General features: G+C 40.8%; 1 protein-coding gene across 2 annotated transcripts in view; it reads left to right on the top strand.

Moving 5' to 3' along the window:
* The window catches only part of LOC125883794 (butyrophilin subfamily 2 member A2-like), a 103,260-nt gene that overhangs the window by 11,353 nt on the left and 75,159 nt on the right, over positions 1 to 16,748 (top strand). For both annotated transcript variants that reach the window (XM_049568373.1, XM_049568372.1), the window contains exon 2: positions 7,483 to 7,821. In XM_049568373.1, coding sequence (XP_049424330.1) covers positions 7,710 to 7,821 — 112 coding nt within the window. In that variant the 5' untranslated portion in view covers positions 7,483 to 7,709. The remainder of the gene's footprint in view (positions 1 to 7,482; positions 7,822 to 16,748) is intronic.

Raw genomic sequence — 16,748 nt, 5'->3', positions numbered from 1 at the left:
GACATTATTTCTTCTGTAATAGATAAACTGGCTACATTTAATTGCTTCATCTGACATTTCCCTCACTGTCTTCCTCAAACTCTGTCCCCGTACTCCAAGTTCCCCCAGGAGTGAGACAGCTGATCTTGCTATGAATCCCCTACACCCCACTTCCACTGGACAAATCCTAGTCTTCCATCCTCGCTGCTCAGCTTCTGCTCCTAAGTCTGCATATCTAAGCTTTTTTCTTTCATAGGCTTCTTCCACTGAGTCTTCCCAAGGAACTGGCAGCTCAATGAAATAAACTATCTGTTGACTCACTGACCACAACACTAAGTCAGGCCTCTGCCTGGTACAGACTATTTCCTGGGGAACAAGAAGCTTTCACCCTAAATCTACTTGCATTTCCCAATCACAAGCTCCTTCTAGGCGGCCACACCCTTGCCTCCTCACTAACTTATCCCTTCTGTGTTTCTCTCCCTCACGGACAAACTGAATTACTAAACTCCTATCCTTAACACTGTCTGAATTCACCTGTCTTCGTTTCCCTTCGATGCCTGCAGCTAAACATTTCAACACCTGATTATGTCGCCATGTATATCGGCCTTGTGACAAGCTAACTTTACAGCCTGACAAAATATGCTTTAAAGTTGCGGTACGTGAACACAATGGGCATGATGGGTCCTCATTTACCCACAGTTTTAGGTTCTGGGGGGTTGGTAACACATCGTATGTAGCCCCTATCAGGAATCTAATATGATTCTCCTCCATACTCCACAGGTCCCTCCAACTAAGCTTCCTCTTCTCTACACTTTCCCAATTCAACCACTGTCCCTGTTTAGCCTGGGTCACTACCTTTGCATCCCTTACTATCTCTTCCTGTCTGCGTATCTGCTCTACAACCAGCTTTCTTTTATCTTTGAGGCCTGCTGTATTCCATACCAGTTTGCCTGAGCCAAGCCCCAGGCCTCCCCGGCCAAACTGAACATTACCTACAATCTCTGCATGTCTAAGAGCTGCCTCTGCCTCCTGAACTGCCGATCTTGGGTTCCACTTCCTCCCCTTGGTTGGATTTGGAACCACACTCCTAACTACCACGTCCTTACTCCCAGATAACAAGAGCTCTGTCCTGACCTTGGTACATTTAAATTCCTCTGTTAAACTAGATACTGGCAGCTGAAGTATCCCTTTTCCATACAGTGCAACACTACTTAGGCACCTGGGAGCGCCCAACCACTTCCTAATATAGGAGCTAACCAACCTTTCAATTCTCTCCACAACAGATATTGGAATTTCATAAATTGACAGTGGCCACATTAACCTAGGATATAGCCCAAACTGCAAACACCACAACTTCAACTCTCCTGGAAGTTCTGATTTATCTATTCTATCCAGTCCTTCAGCCACATCTTTCCTAAATTTCACCACCTGTTCCTTATCATTCAACTCTACATTGTACCACCTACCTAAGCTCTTTACTGACTTTTCCCTAATTGTTGGGATTTCCTCATCATCTATGACAAACTTCCTATCACTTAACTTCCCTCTACATATCGAGATGCTTCTAGATTTACTAGGCTTGATTTTCATGCTGGCCCACTTGAGGTTCTTATTTACCTTCTCTAGTAGCCTCTTTGTACATGGCATTGTTGTGGTCACCAGTGTCATGTCATCCATGTAAGCCCTAACTGGTGGAAAATGCAACCCCTTCTGTTGTCTCTCTCCACCTACCGCCCACTTAGAAGCCCTGATGATTACTTCCATTGCCATAGTAAATGCTAATGGAGAAATTGTACACCCTGCCATGATGCCTATTTCTAGCCTCTGCCAACCTGTTGTGAAACCTGCTGTACTTAGACACAACCTAATATCCTGAAAATATGCTTTCACTAAGTTGACAACTACCTGTGGCACTCTGAAGTAGTCAAACGCACTCCAAATGAGGCTGTGCAGTACTGAACCAAACACATTTGCAAGATCTAAAAATATTACATGTAGGTCCCTTTTGTTAATCTTCGCTGCCTGAATGTGGTGCCAGATCATGCTAATATGCTCTAAACACCCTGAAAAACCTGGTATTCCTGCCTTCTGCACCATGGTATCTATTAAGCTATTCCTTTCTAAGTAGCTAGCTAATCTCTGCGCTACTACACTAAAGAAAATCTTCCCCTCCACATTCAAGAGAGAAATCATCCGGAACTGGCTAAGGTCCACAGACTCCTTCTCCTTAGGAATGAGGACACCCCCTGCCCTACGCCATGCTCTTGGTATAATTTGTTTTTCCCAAACTATTCTTAGCTGTTTCCACAAAAATTTAAGGGTATCAGGCGCACTTTTATAAACCCGGTAGGGGACTCCATTAGGCCCTGGGGCCGAAGAAGCCTTTGCACGCCTGACCACCTCCTGAACTTCCTTCCACCTAGGTGGCCTGACATCCATCTCATGCTCTATCCCTCCTAATGGAGGGATATCAGGTGGGAAACCTACTATCCTATTCTTCTTCAAATCTGAATATGTGTTTCTCAAATATTCTTCAACCTCTAGCCTTTCTGCTTTAAGCTGCCCTCCCTTTTCCTGGCTGAACAATCCTTTAACAAACTTAAAAGGGTCCCTGAAAAAACCTGTCCTAGCATATTCCTTCTTCCGCCTCTAGGTCCTGAGATGCTCTGCCCTTCTAAGAACTGCTAGCCTGCTTCTCAACTCCTCTTGCAACACCTTAATTCCCTCCCTTTCTTCTTCTGTAGCCTTTTTCCACTGCTTTCTTAACTGTCTCCTTTCCTCGACTATCTTCTCTATTTCTCTCTGCCGCCTAGATTTACCTGACTGTACCCTCTCACTCCTCTTTCTCATGCACCCCAAACCTCTCTACACCATATGAATACATTATATCTCCCATCTTTTCTAACCTTTCTATTGCATTTCCTCTAAGCCTACTCAAGATTACTGACAAATCTCTATTAACTATCTCCCATTCTTTACTGTCATTTGCTCTAGGCCATCTATCTCTAACCTTTTGCTCCATGGTTCTCTCTCTGGCTAGCATAGTGGCCTCAGTGTCACCTGCATCCTCTCTTACTACCCCCTCTCCTCCTCCTCCTCAGTGGCAGCGTTACTGATATCCTGCGAACTGTGGTTTTCTACCTGCCGCTGGACTTCATCCGACTGACTCGACTGACTTCTTAGGAAGTACTGATCAATGCGGCTACTCTGCCCTTTCTTTGCCACACACTTTTTCTTTCCCTGATGAGTTCTGAGGCCTTTCACTGATGTTACTTTCTGCCAGCCGCAAGGACAAACCTGAAGCATCTTGTTCTCAACTGTGCTACTTTTATCCTCTACAGATGCGCTCACCTTGCCCTGAGTGCTGCTAATTCTAGCACTGGTGGATAGGTCCGTGCCCCTATCCTTCACTGAGTCACAGATCCAAGTCATAGTCGTGTCCGTTCCAATGTCTGTTACCGTGTAATCCACCTGTGAGTCATCTTCCACCCCTGCTCTGAGTACAAGAGTGTTTTTTGAATTCATTAGACGGACAGGTTCACACAATAGAATCTAATCTGTGATTCACACTCCGGAGCAGAAGGTGGCCGTAATGCACCTAATACGCTGGTTGCCAACCGCCGTTAAAAGACAAGAAGAAGAAGATTGGATTGGCCAGGGTTATGGTAAGACTGTCAGGGTAACCAGTCAGAGGCTGAGGAGTGGAGGAGAGAGCCGGAGAGCACGAGTTTGAATTGTTTGAAGATTCGAGGTAAAGGAGCAGAGTGCTCTTTTTGACGGATTTACAACAACTGTACCGTGAATGTGGCCATCATGGGTGATAGTACGGATGGAGGTAGTGACAGTGAAAGTATGGCGTGGCAGGAAATAACCAGAAAGAGGAAAGATAGGAGCAACAGCTCTGGCAGTGCGACCTCTAGCTTGGAGGGAGATGATATGAACAAGACAGTTAAGTCGGCCAGTCTGAGGAGAGAGGATGAAGTTGAATGGAAAGTAATAGTGACACTCAAAAAAGGAGGAGGACACTTTGACCCAGTTAAAATTACGAAAGCAATCGAAAAAGAAATGCGTAAAATCAAGTTTGCTAAATTCTTAAGCAACAAAAGACTACTGATATTTGCTAAAGACAAACTGCAAAGAGATAGATTTCTTAAAGCTGAAACTCTGAATGGAGAAAGGATCAGTGCTCATATCTCTGGAGTAGCAGCAAAACTTAGAGGAGTGATTTATGATGTCCCATTGGAAATGAAGATGGATGAGATAATGCAGGAAGTGAAAGGAGGGAAAGTCGTGAAAACGACAAGAATGAAAACACAAAGAAATGGTGTGAAAACGGACAGTTTATCAGTACTCCTTGAGTTTGAAAATATGATACCCAAGAGAGTAAGAACGGGATATTTGAGCTATGATGTCAGGGAGTTTATACCAGCACCAATGCATTGCTTCATTCACTGCTCCTCCTTATTATCCACTTCCCATTATTATTTTTATTGTTATTTTTATTATTATTTATCACCGTCTCTTGTATTTTTGTACTTATTTGCATGCCTAGTTATTTAAGTTTTTAAGTTTAAATTTGAAATCTTTAATCTGACTCTTTCTCCTTGACTGCTGTAACATTGGAATTTCTCAATTATGGGATCAATAAAGGTGTATCTTATCTTAGCTTAGCTTAGCTTAGCTTAGCTTAAAGAATGGGACACACTGCAGGACAATGTAAAGGAAAACTAAGATGTGGAGATGAACATGAATGTGGAAAGTGTGATAAAGATGCAAAGATTAAATGCTGTAACTGTGGCGGTGATCATAGTGCTGCTTATGGAGGATGTCTTGTTCAAAGGCAAGTCAGAGAAGTGCAGAGATATAAGGTAACTAATCAGGTATCTTATGCTGATGCAATTAAAAAGGTGAGGGAAGGGGAGCTAACCAGATCCAGCAATACACACGTGGTACACAGCGGTAGGAAGTCTGAGAATACACATGTAAGGGATACACCGTCTTCTACACCAAAACACAGCCAAATGGAGACAAATCCATATTTAAAGAGGATTAATCATAACACAGTGACTGTGGATAAAATCAGTTTTGTTGCTTTTATCTGCAAAGCGGTTAATATGGCAATGCAACAAAAGAAAAAAGTGACAGAATTAAGACAATTGTAGAGGCAGCGATAGAGAGATTGGAGATAAAAGAAGTCACAGCTGAACTGATGCATGAGGTTTTGAATCCTGCAAACTATGATGGACCGTCTCAAGGTGATTAGTATCCTTATGGTTATACATATCCTCCAGTGGAAAGCCAGAAGTTTAATTTCTAATGGGCAAGAATTTAAGAAGGTTGTAGCTGATCTGGAAGTTAAACCTGATGCTATCTGCATTCAAGAAACATGGTTAAAGCCACACTTGGACTTTATTGTGCCAGGCTACAGCTCTGTTAGATTTGACAGAATCAACAAACAAGGTGGGGGATGTGTGACATTCATTAAGGATGCTATAGCATATAGAAGAGTTGAGGCAACAAATGAACATGAATGTGTAGCGATAGAAATGTGTAGTCCCAGAGGAGACATTAAGGTAAGAAATTGTCAATGCAGACATTCCATGAAATCTCAGAATATGCTGGTAGAAGAGAAATTTGGTGTGGAGACTTTAATGCTCATAGCACTCTCTGGGGAAGTGAACACACAGACATAAATGGAGAAGTAGCTGAAGAACTCGTGGAGGAGAGATCACTGGTTTGCCTCAATTATGGTAGAGGCACCCGGGTGGATGTTGCAAGAAACTCAGTAACGTGTATAGATCTTACTCTGGTTTCTGGTAATATGAGTAATTTGTGTGAATGGAATATAAAGAATGAGAACAACATAGGGAGTGACCACTTCCCAATATGGTGTTCTATAAATTTTGATGTTTATATGCAGGAAAGCTACGTAATTAAAAGATGGTGTTTCGCTAAAGCTGACTGGGAAAAATTCAGGAAATGCTGTAGTGAGTCTGCTGAAAGAATATTGATTGAAGATGACATAGATAGTTGTGCAGCAGCAGTGGCATCTGTAATTATAGATGCTGCATCAACATGTATTCCTAAGAGTACAGTGAGTGGGCAAAAGAAAATGGTTCCCTGGTGGAGTGATGAATGCAAAAAAGCTAGAAAAGAAAGAAATCGTGTATTCAGAACATTAAGAAATCATCTAAGTCAAGAAAACTTGATTGATTACCAACAAAAGAAAGCTAAGGCATGGAAAATAATTAAGTCAACCAAGAGGAATGAATGAAGGAAATACTGTTCCACCACAGGCAAAGAGGTAAAACTGGGTGACATCTGGACAATGATTAAAAAGATGAGTGGGAAAAGGAAATCTGCTAAAATCCCAGTGTTGATAGCTGGAGATCATGTAGCAATTACAAATAAGGAAAAGGCAGATCTAATGGGAAAAATGTTTGCGGGTGTACATAGTGGAAATCATTTGGATGAGAAACATAAACAACGGAAAACAGAAATATTAAGAACTAATAATGATGTAACAAAGAAGAAGGATAGCAATGGATCTGTGCTTGACATGGACCTGACATTTCATGAGCTGGAAATGGCCTTAAAAGGAACAGGATACACAGCTCCAGGTCAAGATCAATTGTGCTACGCTATGTTCAGACAACTGCCAGATGAAGGTCTAAAAATAATATTAAATCTGTTTAATAAGATATGGAGAGAAGGTGTAATGCCTAGCAGTTGAAAAAATGCTCTGGTCCTACCCTTTGTTAAACCTGGTAAAGACCCAACTAGTGCAGAAAGCTATCTTCTCACCGACAAGCTCCGCCGCCGATTCAGCATGCTCAGTCGGCCGAAAAGCCGCTGACGGTGCGGGACACACCGCAAAAACTAGGGCGACAGACGCTCACCGACGGCCTGACTTTGGTTGACGGCCAACCGTCGGCTTGGTGTGTCAGGGCCTTAAGCCATTAAATGTTAAAACATCTTGCCATAGGCGACTTGTTCATAGGCTTGTTCACACACGAGGACTTGTCGTGGCAGACTGTCGGCCGACTCACCTCCGACCCAAGGTGGCTCTCAAGATCCTTCGTGACGTCAAAATCGCGGTGAAAATCGTGTAATGGGAACTAGACCGTTCAGCATCAGTTACCATGGTGATTTTGTAATAAGTGAACTGGCAAAATGTGTTTGGTAGATTTTACATATTTGGTAACCTTGAATTTAAGGCTGCACATAACAAAAAATGTTTTATTGATTAATATAATGATTTTTTTTCTATGATTCTAACCACTAATTTATCGATTTGATTTTTTTTCTTGCTTAATGAGACAATTTAACAAAAACAGAAAAAACTGTCTCATTAATATTTAAATATTTTATTGAGTCGTCTTGTCTCTACTATTAACAACGACAAGGAGAAGAAGAATTGTCAGATAGTTAGTTTGATAGTTTTAATCTTTCTGCTCTGTTATTTTTATTTACATGTGTTTTTTATGTGTTTGTGTTTTTCAGGTCAGGTGTTCAGACCTCACCTTGGACAGAATATCACTCTGACATGTCAAGTTTCCAACAATGCCACCATCGTAGCTGCATGGTGGGCCAGACGAGACCTGAAGTCAGAATATGTCTTCTATTACCGGGATGGGCAGTCTGATACCGACATCCAGCATCCATCCTTCCAAAGCAGGGTGGTGTTGGCGGAGGGTGAGCTGAAGGATGGCAACCTGTCCGTGGTCCTGATGAATGTGAGCAGCAGCGACTATGGAGAATACACCTGTGGCTTTAAGGAGCACAAAGAGGGAACAGTTGTCAAGAATGAGTTCACCTGCAACATCACACTGACAAAACCAGGTTGGTTGGTGCTGTTATTGATGTGATTGTTCGTCTTGCAGGTGGTGGTGATGGTGATGATGATGATGATGATGATGATGATGTGATCTTTGAGATGTGTCAGTGGGGCACAGACAAGAATTCAGACCTTCTTGTTGCTTCTAGAGCAGCTAAATAGCAACAATATGTATATATGCATACACAGGTTGGAGCTGCAGTTTATTCCTGAGAGTCAAACATCAGAAATACACAAGACAAATGAAGGCTGTTCAACTAATCACACATTTACTGACTCTGATTTATTTAATCTGCAGGTGCAGAGAAGGAAAACTACATGGGTGGAAACTTCCCTCGTGGACACGTTGGACTGGGAGTTGCTGCAGTGCTTCTTGTAGCTGCTGCAGTGTTTGTTGCTGTCCAGATATACAGAAGACCTGTGATCAAGAAACCAGAACTTTCTGCTGATGATGAATCAGAAGACGATGAGCTCATCTTAAATGTCTCAGACACTTCTCTTCCTGTCTGAGGGTGTGAGGTCCTGTGTTGCTCTGCTGTTTGAGACTCCTCATCGTGACAGTCTGTTTTAGAATGGACCTATTATGCCTTTCTTAAATGGTATTTTTCTGCCTCTACTCTGGTTTGGACTGCCAAAGGACGAAGGAACAAAGTTGGAGTTTAGTTTTGAAACAGTTCCTCCACAATACAACCCGGACATTTTACTGTGTTCCCTCTGTTTTCCTGAGGACTGCGTCACAAACTACCAACCGTTTACTGCTGGATTTTCTGTGTGTATATGTATATAATAAAAGATTTATATAAAAAAATGGAAAGACTCTGCATCATATCTGTATTTTTGAATTGAGTCTTTATTAATATATTTATACTATTTATACTGTACAGTTTAGCTCAGTTACACTTCTTCTGACTGGAAATAAATTCTTAATAAAACAAGCCTATAAAGCTGAATCATAGACATATATACATAGATGCCACATTGACTGCCGCTGCCCATTGGAGCCGATGTCCTCGCCGGCCGAGGTTTTGGTGACTTTTTTGCAGAACAATTAAAACATTATACGCCAATGGGAATAGCTCAATCAAACTAAAAAATAGCACTTCTCCTAGATTTGAGTTAAAACGTGGGATACGTCAAGGATGTCCTATCAGTCCTTATTTATTTTTGTTATCCACCCAGTTATTAGCTAGTCATATCAAAGCTAGTGGCCTAAAAGGCATATCAGTCATAGATAAGGAAATCATTATCAGCCAACTGGCTGATGACACGACCCTTTTTTTACAGAATTCCTCTCAAGTTTCTCTTGCTCTTGATGTAATTCAGGTGTTTTCTAATGCTTCAGGTCTTCATTTGAATGTAAATAAGTGTGAACTAATGGCAGTCAAAAACTGTGCATTGCCCTCTGTCTGTAATATTCCAGTTAAGGAAAGAGTCACCTATCTGGGGATAGTTATAACAAAAAACCAGAAAGACAGATGTAAATTGAATTTTATCCCAATTTTAGAAAGAACCAACGAAAAACTTAATCAATGACTTCAAAGAGACCTGTCATTAAAAGGTAGAATACTACTCGCTAAGGCAGAAGGCATATCCAGGCTTACCTACGCTGCTATTTCCTTAGATGTTGGTAAAAAGATTAGCCAAGAGATTGACCAGTTACTTTATAACTTTATTTGGAAGAACAGAACTCATTATATTAAAAAATCTGTCTTAATGAATGACTATCAGAACGGTAGCCTCAACTTTCTTGATTTTCATACACTTAACAACACATTCAAGGTTAATTGGATCAAGCACTATTTAAAAGAACCTACCTCTGTTTGGAATATTATCTCGCGTCATATGTTTTCTAATTTGGGTGGTCTGAAGTTTCTTCTACTCTGTAATTATAATGTTGATCGGATACCTGTCTGTCTCTCGAATTTCCAAATGCTGTTGGCCTGGTCCCTTATTTATAAGCACAACTTTTCTCCTAATAGATATTTTATATGTAACAATAAGGATGTTTGTTACAAAAAGAAATCTTTATTTTTTGACAACTAGTTCAGGAATGGTATTGTGCAGATGAATCAACGTTTCAATAAGGAGGGAAAACTCTTTGGTTACCAAGAATTTCTTTGTCATTATAAGATCCCTGTGACCCCTAAAGATTTTGCTGTGGTTTTTGATGCCATTCCATCTGGTGTTATTATGCTCTATAAGGGTTATACCTCTCCTCCTTCTATTACGACACCTTTGCTTGATCCGGTTGACACACCTATAGGGAAAATATGTTTTCAACCAGCATCCTGTAAAAATAACAAAAAAATCTGCACTTTATTCCAAACTGATTGTGTCTCTGTCCCACATGTAATTGCAACCTGGAATAAGCAAGTTCAGGACTTATGCTGGGAAAAGATATGGTCTCTTCCTAATAGATATCTACTGGTTAACAAAGTTAAAGAAAGATCATTCATCGCTATTATCCTGTCAAGGCATTTCTAGTAAGATTTAAGAAGGACATTGATGTGTCTTGCACTTTTTGTAACATGCACCCAGAAACTGTCTTCCATTTATTCTGGACTTGTCAACACACTCGGACTTTGTGGCAAGGCATCTGTCGTTTTATATTGGACTATATCTATGATGCCTTTGTACTTTGTTTGAATGATGTATTATTTGGCTTTACAAATTACAGGAGAGAATTAGACGATGTATTTTTTCTATGTAATCTCATCATATTCCTGGCAAAGTTTTATATTCATAAGTGTAAGGTGTTGAAAATCAAACCTTCCTTTGGTACCTTTAAATAGGAGGCAGAGTCCTACATTAAAACACTGTCCACCTCTTGCAATAGAAAAGCTGTGAAAACGTTGAAGCTGTGCTCCAAATTGAATATACTGTTATAATTTTAATATATATATATTTTTTTTAATATTCTGTGCACCATTTTTATTTCATATTTGTGTTTTGTTTGTAACCCCTGGCGTATATCTGCTTGTTGCCGCTTATTTTCTTATTACTACTGATGTTTCAAAACATGATATTTGTGTACATGATGTTGATGTTGAACAAATAAAGTTTATTGAAAAAAAAATGCCGTCCAGTTTGTTTCCTGGTGTAGTGAAGGAATGTCCCGCCCTCCTCTGCCTGTGATTGGCTAATACTCGTTGTCTTCATTAATTGGATTGGTCAAGGTTAGGGTAAGACTGTCAGGGTAACCAATGAGGCGGAGTAAGGGGCGGGACATTCCTTCATCGTCGCAAATAAATGAGACCTTCTGGAAGTTTCTCCACAGTTCCAGTTCTTCACCTTCTTATAAAATGGCCGTGTGTCAGACCCGTCGTCTCGCCCTGGTCTTTGTATTCATGATCTCTGACGCCTGCTGTGACGGTAAGTCTGCTGTGTGAAACGGTTAAAGTGTGACAGTCAGCCGGTCGACGCTTAGATCGATTAAAAAGCAGCACCGTGTTCATTATTTGATGAAACGTCCCGCTGGCAGTTACCTGTCCGGTGTCATGGCGGCGCGGCCTGAGCATCAGCGGTTGATGGTGTCAGTTAGAGACAGTCTGAATAAGGTGTGTGGCTAACACAAGCTGACGAGACTTTAACGTTTTGTTCTACGACATTAAACACGTCAGTAAACACGTCACTGAATGTAAAAGCTTATATGTGTCGTAGTTAAACTCCGAAACTCCCGCGTGACGCACTTTAAAATCAAAGCTAACTGCCTCGGTTCGTTTTAGCCGCCTGAAAAGGCCAGCCAAAAATGCGTACAATTTGAAGTGTACGTTACAGTAAGATTATTTTAACTGCTTTATCTTAATGTTTTCTGATTCATCTTATCACCGTGATTGTTGATGTTTGAACGACGTCACGGTAATTTGGCCGATACAGAGCTCCAGTGATGACGTTTTTCTGTAGTCCGACACAATGGCTCTTTTCCCTCGTCATAAACTCTGTGTGAGATCTTTTTGTTGGACTTATGATTATTATAGAAAATAAGCTCTGTCGCGAACACACGTGTATGATACTGACATGTTTGTTCAGTATTATAATCTTTACTAATGAACTTGGTGAATATTGAAGTGTGAATACAGTCACCAGCAGTAAAACACTAACAATAAATCAGATTAGAAACTAACTACACCACGGTCACATGACGTCACCACCATTAAAAACAATAGGCTCGCTGGAGATGAGTCAGGACTGAGCAGGTTTGATCACCAGTGATTGTTGCACAATGCATGCTGGGTAGATTTGTGTCTGACTTCATCCTGACCTGCTCTTACATCATCCAAAAGTGGACAGTGATAATCTCGCGAGATCGAGGCGGCTGCAGTTTTTAGAGCCAGGTGCTACACCTGCTCTGACTCTCACCTGATCCAACAGCTGATTGGTTTAGATGTTGACTCAACGAGATGACATTTAAAATAAACTCTTAATGTTAATTGAGTTATAATCCTGATTTACACGTCTTTTTTTGAACATGTGTAGCCTGTTATACAGAGATGTATTAATACATTTTAGTTCAGTCACAATAAAGCCTTTACATGGGATTTATATCTTGTTACCTGCAGGAACAGATGAGTTCAGCACTGTTCATCGACGTACATGACATATATGAATATGACAGGGCAACCTATAAAAAATCAGTCTGCAGGGCTCTTGCAATCTCTGCCCTCGCAGACTTAATGTGATGACAGTAAGACTACAGAACATCATTAAACCAGGCTTGTCATGATACCAGAATTTTAGTAGTCGATACCAAAGCCAGTGAATTTCCACGTTACTCATTTGATACCACGATAAAATAAAACAACAGAACTCGTGTATTTCTAAATTCACTACTTTATGAAAACTGTTTTCCACTGCTTCATATGAATTTGAGTCATATTTTCTGTGCCTTTCAAAAACTTATGTGATTTTCAACATCATCTCCAGACTGATACTGTAAAAGAACAATAACGTTTCAGTTCAAATAACATAAGCTCAGAGACTATAAGAAAGCAGCTCATAACGTTACGCATGTAAATCTACAGAGTAGTTTGAATTTACAGATATGGTGACAGACAATTAGTCCGATAGTAATTGCTTGAAACACAACGTTAAGTAACGTTAAAGACGGTATCGTTAACATCACATAACGTTAGCCATCTCTTACAGGGTAAGTTACAACGTAAGGTAGCAAGTACTAGTAGCCGTCCCTATAAACGTAGTAAGCTGGCTCTCAAACCCAAATAACGTAACGTATATTTCAGGATAAGTATAACATAACACACGTGATGTTAAATTGAAACCCACTCACCTTGAAGTCTTTAAACAAGTCAGGGTATCTGTCTTTTAAGTGTTTAGCCAGGTTTGAAGTGTTTCCTTCTTTGGTCTGGAAACTTCGGAGGCACCGTTTGCACACTGGTTTTAACGATTTTATAATCACTCCGCTTTCATCTGCCTCAAATGCAAAATATCTCCACACACGACTGACTGGCAGTTGTAGAAGCCACTGTTTCTAGGAAAGACTATGGAGAGCAGGCGTTTTTCTTCAGCGCTCGTCCTCGGCACAGATTGACGCGCGTACACTGAGGGCAAAGTTGTATCCGGTACTTATGGTACCGAAAAGAAAGAGGTACCGACGTATTTTTTGCGTGTTGGCATCGACTTAATACCGAAGTATCGGTTCTCATGACAACCCTACATCAAACACGACCCTACAGTGTCGTTATGGTGAGGAAGGAGGAAGTTAAGACGTGACTGTAATGTAGTTTGTTTATAGCTTAACATTAGCTTTTTACCTCTGTTGATCGCAAAAGCTTCAAAAATCATAAAGTGGTGTTCATTAGTGAAGATTATCTCCAGCGGTGAACAAACTAGACAACTCTATTACAGTACCTGAGTCAGATGCTCCAACAGACAACATGAGATTCTGTACTGATGATTCAAATCATCTACATTCAGGAGGCAGCTCGACAATACTGCTTTCATTTTTCAGAGAGGTGCGCTCTTTTTCTTTCTTGTTACAAACTGAACATGTTCTGTCTCTCTGCTGTTTCAGCTGTCAGTCTGTCTGAGGGACACGAGCTACCAGACAAGATGCAACAGGGGCCGCTGACGACCAAGCAACATGCAGGTGACAACATCGCTTCTGTTCGATGACACAAATGTAGACTCTGATCTAAGAACTCTGATGTGGACGTGATGGTAATAAAAAGTTTTTAAGTTGCTACAAAAGAAGATATGATAAATGAACACAAAGATAATATCGGGTGTAAATACAACAATGTTTCTGTTTTGTATTGCTCAGTAAGTTTTTGTCTCTGTAGTTCTTGTTCTGTTGCCATCATGGATGGTCAGGTAACAGTGGTAGTAGTGTAGGCATCTGTTGAAAGTTACTGACTGTTATTAAAGCAGAATTATTGTGTGTATGTGGAAGGAAAGGTAACAGGCAGTCTAGCACCAGGACCCAGGTAAAGGGCGGAGTCTATAAAAAGGGACAGGAAGCTCAGCAGAGTACCTGTACTACAGAGCCAGTTCAACCTATCTCGTTTGACTAACCAATCACATTGGCAGGGTAATGAAACTTATAAACAAGATCCGTCGCTGCGCGATGGTTCGTTCCAAAGTTTTAGTCTAGATGGAAACAGGGGTCCACGTGCACCCCTGGGATTTTTTTGTGGCACTTGATTTTTCTTAATGCTTTAAGTGTCTATTTTCATATTTTGCCAGGTACCAAACTGAAATAATGTCCCAAAGGCTTCATTTTTAACCCTTTATTGCACCTATCCCCAACCAGAAAAAGAAAAACAAGATATAGAAAGTGGTGTAACTTTTGAAGTAAAAAACATAGAGACAAAAAACCCCCCACACTTTTCCATACAACTCTGACCCAAGGAATTCAATGGAATGATTATTTTTGACATTTGACAACATCTTGACTCTATTTGTTGACAAAAACAACAAAAAAAGCGAAAAAAATGTTTATTACAGTTTATTGTAATTTTATTAATTGTAAGTTTATTACACCAATACCAAATCCAAAGAAATTGAAAATAGCTTAGCTTTTGAAGTAAACAACACAGAGAGACAAATGAACACATTTTTCCATGTGTGAAGTGCCTCAAAACAAGATTCGATCCCTATCATGTATCATGTCCCAACTCTTTCTGAGTATGGTCATTTTACCACACTTAGCACATCCAAGGCAGGGCACAGCGAGAGGCTATCACAGTATTTGTGATATGAGACTCTGTGAACCAGCCACTTCGCCATACCGTATGAAGGATATTTGTGACCAGATACCATTGACATTAGAGGGCTTGCCTTTGGATGAAACTGGCTATCATCAAACCTGCTACAAAAGCTTTACAGGGAAATTAGGTGGTTTGAAAGTGTCAGAGACCTCTATATCTGGTGAATCATCATCATCATCAATAGAGGACTCCCTACGCCGGCTCAAATCCAGTCAAATCAGTCTGAAGGGACTCGGTGTTTCTTCTTGTTTACAAATCAGTGCATTTTCTGTGACAAAGTAAAAACCAAGGTCAAGGGCAAAACTGAAAATCTTACAAAGTTTCAGGGTTGGAAACACAAGGAACCAGCTGGAAAGTCATCGAACGTAGAGCACAGGAATTGAATAAAGAGGCTCTTTACCGCAAGGTGCAGGGCAAGGACCTCTTTTTTACAATGGACGCCAGGTATCATCCGTCATGTAGGAACAACTTCAACACAGAGTACCAAAACCATGTACATGGGAGAGAGAGAGAGAGAGAGGGCGGAAAAGGCAGCAGACTGCATTGACAGCCAGCAGGCTCAAAAGATGGCAGCACATGATAAGTCATATAGCGTGGTAAAGGATTACATTCTTAGGAATGTGATTGAACGCAAACAATTTGTCCAGCTAAGATTCCTGTCCAACTTTTAAGAAGTTTCTTAAATAGAGTCAAGATGTTGTCAAAAATAATCATTCACCTGGCAAAATCTGAAAATAGACACTTCAGGATTTAGAAAAATCAGGTACCACAAAAAAATCCTGGGGGTGCGCGTGGACCCCTATTTCCATCCAGACTATTTTTGATGTATGGGTCTTCTTTACAAGATCCGTCGCTGCACGGTGGTTCGTTCTAATGTTTTTGATGAGTCGTCTTTACAAGATCCGTCGCTGCACGGTGGTTCGTTCTAATGTTTTTGATGAGTCGTCTTTACAAGATCCGTCGCTGCACGGTGGTTCGTTGTAATGTTTTTGATGAGCCGTCTTTACAAGATCCGTTGCTGCACGGTGGTTCGTTGTAATGTTTTTGATGAGTCGTCTTTACAAGATCCGTTGCTGCACGGTGGTTCGTTGTAATGTTTTTGATGAGTCGCCTTTACAAGATCCGTCGCTGCACGGTGGTTCGTTCTAATGTTTTGGATGAGTCTTCTTTACAAGATCCGTCTCTAGACGGTGGTTTGTTCTATGGTTTTGATGAGTCTTCTTTACAAGATCCGTCGCTGCACGGTGGTTTGTTCTAATGTTTTTGATGAGTCTTCTTTACAAGATCCGTCTCTAGACGGTGGTTTGTTCTATGGTTTTGATGAGTCTTCTTTACAAGATCCGTCGCTGCACGGTGGTTTGTTCTAATGTTTTTGATGAGTCTTCTTTACAAGATCCGTCTCTAGACGGTGGTTTGTTCTAATGTTTTTGATGAGTCTTCTTTACAAGATCCGTCGCTGCACGGTGGTTCGTTCTGTGGTTTTGATGAGTCGTCTTTACAAGATCCGTCGCTGCACGGTGGTTCGTTCCCAAGGTTTTTTATGTATATGACTCTTTACAAGATCTGTCGCTGCACGGTGGTTCGTTCTAATGTTTTGGCTGAGTCTTCTTTACAAGATCCGTCGCTGCACGGTGGTTCGTTCTAATGTTTTGGATGAGTCTTCTTTACAAGATCCGTCGCTGCACGGTGGTTCGTTCTAATGTTTT

Source organism: Epinephelus fuscoguttatus, linkage group LG23 (assembly GCF_011397635.1).
Source record: "Epinephelus fuscoguttatus linkage group LG23, E.fuscoguttatus.final_Chr_v1".
Lineage (NCBI taxonomy): Eukaryota > Metazoa > Chordata > Actinopteri > Perciformes > Serranidae > Epinephelus > Epinephelus fuscoguttatus.
Note: the sequence above shows the minus strand (reverse complement) of the source record. Positions and strands in the feature narration are given on the sequence as shown.